At 38.5% G+C, this 10,387-nt stretch overlaps 1 protein-coding gene across 1 annotated transcript; it reads right to left on the bottom strand.

Moving 5' to 3' along the window:
• Window positions 1–778: 778 nt before the first annotated feature.
• On the bottom strand, window positions 779–9,791 carry LOC129354419 (acetylcholine receptor subunit delta-like). Its single transcript, XM_055023890.1, has 12 exons — window positions 9,659–9,791; window positions 7,970–8,115; window positions 6,782–6,826; window positions 6,601–6,710; window positions 6,070–6,225; window positions 5,894–6,003; window positions 4,916–5,116; window positions 4,138–4,249; window positions 3,116–3,230; window positions 2,231–2,441; window positions 2,045–2,163; window positions 779–1,494 (listed from the first exon to the last, which is right to left on the bottom strand). The coding sequence occupies exons 1-12, from the start codon at window positions 9,714–9,716 to the stop codon at window positions 1,312–1,314; spliced, it is 1,566 nt and encodes a 521-aa protein (XP_054879865.1). The 5' UTR covers window positions 9,717–9,791; the 3' UTR covers window positions 779–1,311.
• Window positions 9,792–10,387: the final 596 nt, after the last annotated feature.

Below are 10,387 nucleotides of genomic sequence, written 5' to 3'. Positions count from 1 at the left end.
CCTACAAATTACAATATTCTGATTTATAAACATGTTTTTAGTTTCAACTGATTTTATATTCTGAGGTTGTTTACCAACTTTATTTAACTTTAGTTCTGCCACTGTGAAGACGCCTGATTCACTGTTGCACCGTTACTGAGTTTATTTCACGTCTCAACTGTCAATATATTTAACAGACGTTCAGCTCAGTATCTGCTTTATTGCTAAATTAATCTCAATATTTCATTACAATATTCCTGTTTTACTGGATATTCTGTTTTCACATTTCTTATATCTTTTACTTTTAAGGGTTGGACTTTACTTATATCTTTACATGTTTATTTAATAGTTTTGTTCTTATTACAGATTTATTGAAACATTAATTCATCAGATTTTAATGGTTTTTGTTTTGTTTACTGTTTTTTTATTTACAAGTTGATGTAAAAGAGAAAACAAAAATGTTTTCTGTGAATATTAAAGGCATAGTTTGATTCACTGCATCATCATAAAAACTCACTAGAATCAATATAACTAACTAACTAACTAACTAACTAACTAACTAACTAACTAACTAACTAACTAACTAACTAACTGTGTTTTCTGTTTCCAACATTTTAATCTGGTTTTATTGATCAACAAAATTATATTACAGGACCAAATGAACTTTATTACACAGGCGTGTTCAGGCAAAAACATGCAATAGTTTTAGTTTCTGTGAAAGTTTTGTGATTGTTATTAATAACCAATCAAACAAATTAAAGAAAAATCAGTTAAGAAAATTAAAAACAAGAAAATAAACAATGGCTTCATGTTTTTATTTTGATTTTATTGCTCTTTACAAAATAAAGGATGAAATACAATATTATACATTTAAAGCAAAAACATGCAGTAATTATATTTCTCTGGTGTTATTGTGAATGATTATTATTAATAACCATCTGATTCCCTGAATAGATGGTTCATAAATCTGAATGAATGATTCTTTGGTTTATTATAAATCTGATATTTTACCATTTTTTTGGCTCCCAAAAAAACTTTTTCTCAATTTTAAAAATCATTATTTTTTAAATAAATGATAAAATGACATTTATATGATATGTTTGGTGAATACAAAAGTAAATGGTGGCGTTCATTAAAAATAAAACTTATCTTGCTAAGCAATACTTCCAGCTAATTCAAATGAAATGGATGTTTTGGAGACACAAACTGAACTCAAAGTAAATAAAACCAGATATAAAATATTCACTTCAACCTCAGAAAACTCAGAAGAGAAAAACATGAAGTGGATAAATGAGTAAAACCGGAACCAGGTTGGGTCGGATCGGGTCGGGGTCACAGCAGGCGCGGGTTGTCCTCGCTGTAGTCGTGGGGGTCACCCTGGAAGGGCAGCCGGGGGGGGTGGTTACAGATCCCCATGAGGAAGATGATGACGGTGCCGAAGGTCATCACCGGGGTGATGAGGAAGAGGCAGAGGCGGTCCACCGTACGGGCGATGCCGCTCCAGTTGTCCTTCTCCTGCAGACACAACATCTGGATCTAGACTCTACTTTAGCCTGAGGCCCAGGGCTACTGGGGCTACAGCCCGGGGGTTAGGAGGGTAGGGTTGGGGTTGGGGTAGGAGGTTAGGGTTAGGGTAGGGTTGGGGTTAGTAGTAATAAAGTTTTGAACTATACTTGCTCAGGTTAGGGTTAAGGTAGGGATAGGGGTAGAGCTAGGGTAGGGGTAGGGTTAGGAGGATAGGGTAAGGATAGGGTTATGTTAGGGTCAGGGTAGGGAAAGGGTAAGGATAGGGTTATGTTAGGGTTGGGGTTAGTAGTAATAAAGTATTGATCTATACTTGCTCAGGTTAGGGTTAAGGTAGGGATAGGGGTAGAGCTAGGGTAGGGGTAGGGTTAGGAGGATAGGGTAAGGATAGGGTTATGTTAGGGTCAGGGTAGGGAAAGGTAAGGATAGGGTTATGTTAGGGTCAGGGTAAGGAAAGGGTAAGGATAGGGTTATGTTAGGGTTGGGGTTAGTAGTAATATAGTATTGATCTATGTTTGCTCAGGTGTTTTTCTCCTCTCACCTCGTTGTAGTCGTTCTTGTCGTGCATGTGTTGGACGATGTAGTTCGCTCCGTCCACCGCCGGCTTGATCTCTCCGTACAGCTGATCCATCGTTCCGTCGCTTTCCACCGGCTTCAACACTGAACACACAGCCTGTTCAGAACCTCCTGGTTCTGTCTGGTTCTGTTCGGTTCTGTCTGGACGTACCTGAGGCCGGCGTGGGCCGTTTGGACAGTCCGTGTCTCTCTGACTGCCTCTCAAACATCAGCTCGCTGCGGGACTTGATGCTGTAATATTCCTCCGCTGCGGCGATGTATCCCACCGAGCTGGATCGCCGTGGCAACGCGCCGTCCCACGCTGGCTCGTCGTCCGCTGGGTGGGACATGTGGAGGATCCGGGGCAACCGCTCCAGGAAAAACTGGGCAAAACGTTGATTCATATTCATTTAATAAATGAAGAGACTTTAAAATCGTGCAGTTGGTTTATATTCACTGAACGGCTTAAAGAGCTTAAAGAACCAGACCCTCTTACCAAATGTTTTTAGTGAAAATAATTTTGTTTCAAAGAAACTTTTCAGCAAGACATAGACTTTTGTTTTAAGTCAATAATTCTTTAATAATAATTTAATCCACTAGCAGATTAATGCATCACAAATCTGGAAGAAACTGAAAATCAGCCGAAACACTGATCTCCTTTAAATGCCCACTGAAAACCCAACCGGGTCGAGTTACTTTAGAACCGTAATAAATGAAACATTTATCAATGTTTATTGATGGTTTTGATGACGATAATAATCAAAATGTAATGTTTGTTTCTGATGTTTTATTTTATTTTAGTGTTTTTACCAGTTAAATCTCTTTGAGCTGCTGAAAAACTGATAGATAACAAAACATTTTCCCATTTTATATGTTAAATAATCAACCAGGAGAACTAGGAGTTTTGCAATATTAATTAAATGAACTTCACTGATTTAGTTTCATTTTATTCTCCAACTACTTTTCTCTAATTATCTTTTCTTTTTTTCTTTCCTGCATAAAGTTTCAGTTTGTGAAATGAGAAGCATAAAATATGTGAAATTTTTCTGCTCTTTACCTTCTTGGTCCATTCAGACATGACGTGAGTGCTGGGCGTCCTGAAGTGCAGATTGAGAACGACGACACAGTTCAATACAACGATGGTAACAAGAACCATGATGAACATCAAATATCTGAGGAAAAACACAAACATAAAAACTTAGAACAGAAGAACATCAGTAAAGCTATAAATGCTGCAGCATCATTCAACCGTACCAAGTATTTCTGTCTGGTTTCCACTGTGAATATCAGTTGAAATAAGACAAAACTGACTTTCAGTTTCAGCAACATATATGAGTTTGTTTTAAGCTGATTTTTCCTTAATATTGATGTAAAACTAAAGTTTTAGTTCCACTGCTAAATTATTTCACTTACAACAAGGAAAATGTTTTATTATCAATAACAAAACAAGGCAGTTCAAAGTGCTTCACTTCATAAAAACACAAAAATAAAAAGTCATAAAAACATCAGATATTACATATTGATGTAATGTTTGATCAAAACCATCAATACGTATCAAATATGTTGGTTAACGTTTCATTTATTACGGTTCTAAAGTAACTCGACCCGGTTGGGTTTTCAGTGGGGATTTAAAGGAGATCAGTGTTTCGGCTGATTTTCAGTTTCTTCCAGATTTGTGATGCATGAGTGAAATAATCTGCTAGTGGATTTAATTATTATTAAAGAATTATTGACTTAAAACAAACCTCTATATCTTACTAAAAAGTCACTTTTAAGTTAGTTTTAGTAATTTTATTTGTACTAAAATTAAGACTAAAAATGAAATTGTGTATTTAGTGAAACCAGCAATAGAACCAAAAAATCAAATTTCTTGCTGCGAGGTTCAATTTAATCTTTGTTACAACTTTTATTTAAATTATTTTTATGCTACAACAAAAATAACGGTTCATCCTGAAAGCTTAGGAAGTCCTGCACTGAAAGTAAGTTAAAACTATGTTTCAAAAAATGATTTCAGGACAATCAGGAACTCTAAAGTGTTCGTTCCTAGATATTGAAAAACAAAATGACTTTTTTCCTCACTTGACTATGAGGGGGACGGACATGGACGTCTCCGGCAGCCGCTGGGAAATCAGCAGCAAGAAGACAGACTGAGCCAGCAGGACGGAGATGGACAGAGTCATCTTCTCTCCACCTAAACACAAAACACCAAACTTTACATCTGCAGCTCTGAGCTTAACCAGATGAAACCAAAACAGTTTACAGGTTTGACAAGTTCTAACACTTTATTACAGCTGTTTTCATGGACTGTCATTCAGTAAATAATGACATTTTAATGCAAGTTGTGTTGAAAGTTGCCTTAAAATCCACTAAAAGTGTCAACCTTAATGATATTTGAATGCAAAGTTGCATTAAAAGTGAATTTGAAACTAATTCAAAGTGTTAGCTTTGCTTTATTTGGTAAATAATCTTATTTTACTGCAATGTTAAGTGAAAACTTCCATTTAAAAGAATCAATGTTGCTTAATTCAGCAAATAAAGACATTTAATTTAAAACTTGCTTAAAAGTCCATTAATGTGTCAACTTTGTGTTAAAAGTATCATTATTTACCGAATAATGCAAAGTTGATGCTTTTAATGCAGGTTTCAAAGCAACTTTGCATTAAAATGTTATTTTTTGCTGAATGAGTCTCCATGAAGACTCCTTCCTATTCCTGACAGGAAGTCACGTCTGACCTTCAGAATAAAGTTTAATCCAGCGATTAACAACAGATCTTCTGCAGAAGAGTCTTTCCTGTAATTGACCTCTGAGTGACCTCTGAGTGACCTTCAGGGTTTGTAAGAGCGGTTCTGTACTGACTGTCGGCAGGCAGGTAGTAGACCAGCGAGGCCAGGAAGGAGATGAGCACACAGGGGATGATGATGTTGACGATGTAGAAGAGCGGCTTGCGTTTGATGACCAGGTAGAAGGTGATGTCCTGGTGCTTGTTGCTCTCCATGGGGATGTGCTTGTAGGCGTTTTTCTTGGCCGGCCGGTGGATGATCTCCCACTCGCCGTTCTCTGCAGGCACAAACTTCACATCATCAGCTCCTAAGTTATTCTTCATCTCATCTCCATTTTGATTCCATCAGAGTTCCTGCTGCAGTTTTTTAATTAATCTAAAGATTTAAATTACATTTTGAGAGTTTAAAAGCAAAAATATGACTTTGGTATTTTGGATATTGTGTCAGATAAGATTTATGTTTTTCAGATGTTTAACAGAGAAATTTGAGTTCTAGAATGTGAATTTCTCCAGACAAACATCCTCAGTGCACCAAGGAGCGTCATCACAGATCCTTCCTCTGTCACTCGATATCTTCATGTTTTCATAAGCAAGTTTACCAGAAAGAAAAGCGAAGTTATCCACTTTGTAGCAACCGAATCAGCTCTTACGCTTTCTCAAACTTGGTTAAATATAACAAATTCTTTGAAACAAAGTCACCCAAACCTGAAAATAAATGTCCCAGGACAAACTGAAAAGTAGAAACATGCATTTTAACACAGCATGCAGAATTAAAGCAGAAGTACGTAATAAATAATCCTAATCGGTTTCTAATAAGTGTCAAAATTTTCTTTTGAATTTTTTTTCTAGAAGATTTCTGAGATTATTCACAAAAAGTTTTTGTTGGAAATGTCCTTTCCTTCTTTCTGCGAAGGCTCTGATGCTTTCAGGTTTTGGACCTACAATAAATATCGGGCTCCTTAATTTGCCTGCTTTTAGGTTACAATGGAGTCTAAAATTCTGGGCGTCGTGGCAGAAAGTTTGGGCGCCCCGGGTGTAAAGGAAGAGACGGTTGCCTGTGAAGCTGGCCGGGTCGATGACGATCCACTCCACGGTGTGCTGGTGAGTTTCGTTCCCATCCTCCTTCAGCAGCATCTTGATCTCTTTGGCGTTGTAGGTCAGGGAGCTGCAGAAACACACACAGGGTTTACCTCTCCTGGCCGGCAGGGGGCGCCGTCCCGTCGCCACCTACGTGAATTTGAGCGTGCAGTTCTGCCAGTCAAAAGGGAAGAAGTTGACGTTGATGGAGCAGGAGGAGCGGAAGATGGCGGGAGGCAGCCAGTAGCAGAGACCGGACGAATCCACCAGCACGTTGCTGTAGTAGGCCACCTGGAACTGGGCGTCGTTACTAAACATGGGGAACGATTACGTCACGATGACATCACTGCAATCACATCCTCATCCCACTACACGCACTATTGAGAACTATGTGCTATTTATTTATTTTTAATAATACATTCAATGAGTTTTTGCATTTATGAAAACATAAATGAAACATAAAATTTTACTTGTCTCATTTCAAGTGAACTAGAAACGAGACAGAAGTTCATCTATACTTTGTTGCTAACAAAATGGCCGCCCTGCGTCTGCTGACGTCACACTGTGGAAACCCAAGGAGTGCTTTGGTGGAAAAAATAGCAATTTTCCAGAAATGTAATGTTTAGACAACAAAACTTTGTTGAATCGATTTATTTGACCTGATTTGTATAAAATCTATTTTTACTTGTTTTCCAGGACGATCTCTGGCAGCCACACCATGCTGGGCGGCAGCCGCAGCATCTCGATGCCGTCGAACTCGCTGGCGTTCCACGACAGCCGGTAGTCGGTCCATGCCTGCGTCAGAGAAACGCAGATCAGATCGGAGGTTTGATTTGATCTAAAAGTTAAAAACCACTCTGACATACATGATCGATCCACACGTTTGTCAGCAGCGTCTCGTCTACTTCTTTCTAGAGAAGAAAAGACAAAAATTACATCATTTAAGAAACACGGTAGTGGCAGCATCATGCTTCAGCTGTAAAAGGGAGAGAACAGATGCATGCCACACTTTTCAGACAGAGCTGCAACTAGCGGCTATTTTAGTAATTGATCAGTCTGATGATTAACTGGATAAAAAAAAATCTGAATGTTTTACAGATTTTTTGTTTAACCTCTTAAACTCTTCTATCCAGTATTAAAAATGCATTCAAATATTCAAATGAAGAAATAATTTAATTTCTTTCTGCAGTAACAGAATGCCTTCAGTGCTGTTATGTATCAAACTTGAGGCACGGGGCCAAATCTGGCCCTCAGCAGGTCTTTATGTGGCCGGCTAGACTCCAGACTCCAGTTTTTATTTATTTGTTTGCAAAGATTCCTGCAAAATCCACTGATTCACCCTAATTCATAACTTGGAATTTATTGCAAATTTTCTCAAAAACTTTGGGTTTAATTGACTCACTGCTGCCTGCAGGTGGTAGTGTTTCTCACTTTTACCACCTGCTGCCGTTATTTGATCGATTGATCGAGTAACAAGAAGTTATATTCATACATCAGCACAAATAATGTAAAATTCCTTGAAATATTTTTAAATCTGTGATTTTGATTTCAAATAAAAAAGACAAAAGCAATCTCTAAATCCTGACGTGTTTTTAAGAATGCAAAGACAGCTATTTATTGATAAGTGATCAGTTTGGAAATGGTTCTATTACATCCTCATGATCTTGTTAAAATGAAAAAGAGTTTGAATCTGAACCAGATGAAGCTAAATCTGCTACTTGAGGGATTTTGGTAAAACCTTTCTACAGAAAAAGGCATTTTAATTCAAAACGCTAATTGTATATATACAAAAATTATATATATATATATATATATATATATATTAATATATATATATATATATATATATATATATATATATATATACAGTGTACAGCTCTGAGGGTGTTATGTTCTCAGCCATTTGTAAAGTTTGCATACTCCAGTTAACGATTGACCAAATCTGAATTAGTTCATTATTTCAATAACTGGTTCGTCAGGATTATCGTCCTGCTCTGATTTCACATGAACATGTTTTTTCCCCGACAGGATCCAGGAAGTGTCAGGTTCTGTACCAGAGAGATGAGGTTGGACAGCGTCAGCGCCAGGAAAACGTCCACCACCTCCTGCTGCTTCTTCACGGGTCGCAGCTCCTTGTTGTATCCTTTCTCTGTGAACAGGTGGTTGATCAGACGCTCCTCCTCGTTCCGGCACAAACACTCTGACACAAAACACATTCAAGACCAAAACGTTAGCTTCATGAAGCTAACTGTGCAGAAACACTCCCGATGCCGCTTAGGGAAACGCTGAAGACTTTATTTCTTTATAAAAGTTATTTCTGCAGCACCTTAAGGTCTCTTGACCTTAAGAGAGAGAACGACCTTAATGACCTCCTAACAGAGTCTAGAAAGGAGAAACAATGCAAAGAGCTCTGCACACTGTGATGCTGCGTGGCGAATAATTATCAAATATCATCATAACAGAGGAGGGCGGAGAAGTATGGTGTGTACCCTAGTAAAGATACTTCAGCATGTTTTTATTCCAGTAAAAGTAAAAAGTATTTGGTAAAAAGTCTAGTTTACTGATCAAATTGTTAATCATTTAATATTTAACCTTTAGATGAACATTATAAAACTTTAATGAAACCTGCAGCGTTTCAACAAACCGCTGGAGCGTCACTCCGTCACAGATCAGGTTTCTGAGGCCGGATGCTGAGACAGCAGGGACTAATACCATCAGAACCGACCGGAACCGGCAGAACTGACCGGAACCAACAAAACCAGCAGAACCGACCAGAACCATCGGAACCGACCGGAACCGGCAGAACCGACCGGAACAAACAAAACCATCAGAACCGACCGGAACCAGCAGAACCGACCGGAACAAACAAAACCATCAGAACCGACCGGAACCGACCGGAACAAACAAAACCATCAGAACCGATCGGAACCATAAGAACCGACCGGAACCAGAAGGACCAACCGAAACCAACAAAACCAGCAGAACCGACCGGAACCAGCAGAATCAACAGAAATCCAAATTTTGATCCTTAAAATACTAAAGTTTCCACTTTACTTCCTATATTGATCCAACTGATGATGTCAGTTTCACATTTTAAATGATTAATAATTTGATCAGTTACTTCAGTACTTTTTCCTCCAGAGTTTTTCCTTGGATGAAAACGTTTTGCTCTTAGTTCAGTAAAGTATTTTAAAGTAGTTCTGCTCTTGGTTGAGTCGTTTTTTGGCTCCTCAGTTACAAATAACTTTCTGTTATTTTAGTTTCTTCAGTTTTTCTGCTGGTTCAGTTTCAGATTTATTGGATCGTGTGAAAACATCTGAAAACTAACAGATTTCTTTCAATAAAAAGAAGCTAAATAATCACATTCTGATTAGTTTGTGGCCGATTTTTTCTGCTAATCTCCTAGAAAGTTTTTACATATAAAGAAGATCTTAAGGTGAAATTTATGACGGCTTTGTTTGGTTTGGGGTTTTTAAACAGAAAACATGTATTTTTGTGCAGCTTTTTTATTAAAGCTGAAATAAGACAAAACTAAATTACAAGTAACTTTTCAGTAACACATTCTTAATATCGATTTTAAAAGCGTTCTAGTTCCACTGGCAGATAATTTCTCTCATCACTTGGTAAGATTTAGTGTTTTTTCAGTGAAATATTTTCATTTCTCTCCGACCGAAACCAGAACTAAAGCAGTAATAACTCAGAGCGATAGAAAGCAGATCAGCTGCAGGTTTAGGTGAACTGACCTGAGGAGATGAGCGTCAGCAGCAACAGGCCGACCAGCGCCGCTCGCTGCAGCTCCATGGCGGACGGCCTGACTGGACCAGAACCCGCTCTACCCGCCGACCTTCACGCAGGAAACTCCTGAGTGACAAGCAGCAGCTGCACAAACACAGAGGGCAGAAAATAGAAAAGCGACAACAGGCTGCCGGGCCGGACCTCTTCTCCTTACAGGAAGCAGAACGAGGCCAGCCGGAAACCTGCAGAACATTCCCAGGATTAATTTATTCTGCAGAACCGGGATGTTAGAGCATGACTGCACTGTGTTTGAAACACAGAACTGGAATATTCAGGTCAGCTGCTGGAAGAACAACAGCTGCAGGATCACTGCCGGCTAGTCTGAAGGAACTGAATGAAACATTCACCAATGTTTCATGATGACACTCGATAAAATGTCACGTTTAAAGGTTTTCTCAATTGTTGACTCTGTGAAGTTTCTTCTGTTTTTGTGTTTTTAAGATATAAAGAATTTTGAAAACTGCCTTGTTGAAACGTGAAAAACACAAATAAACCTGATAGAGTGAAGGAGTGAAGGAATGTAGGAATGAAGAAGTGAAGGAATGAAGGAGTGAAGGAATGACAGAGTGAAGGAATGAAGGAGTGGAGGAATGAAGGAGTGAAGGAATGACAGAGTGAAGGAATGAAGGAGTGGAGGAATGACAGAGTGAAGGAATGAAGGAGTGGAGGAATGAAGG

This window comes from Poeciliopsis prolifica, unplaced genomic scaffold (assembly GCF_027474105.1).
Source record: "Poeciliopsis prolifica strain line A6 unplaced genomic scaffold, Auburn_PproV2 SCAFFOLD109, whole genome shotgun sequence".
NCBI lineage: Eukaryota > Metazoa > Chordata > Actinopteri > Cyprinodontiformes > Poeciliidae > Poeciliopsis > Poeciliopsis prolifica.
The sequence above is the reverse complement of the archived record's forward strand: the minus strand, read 5'-3'. Positions and strand labels throughout refer to the sequence as shown.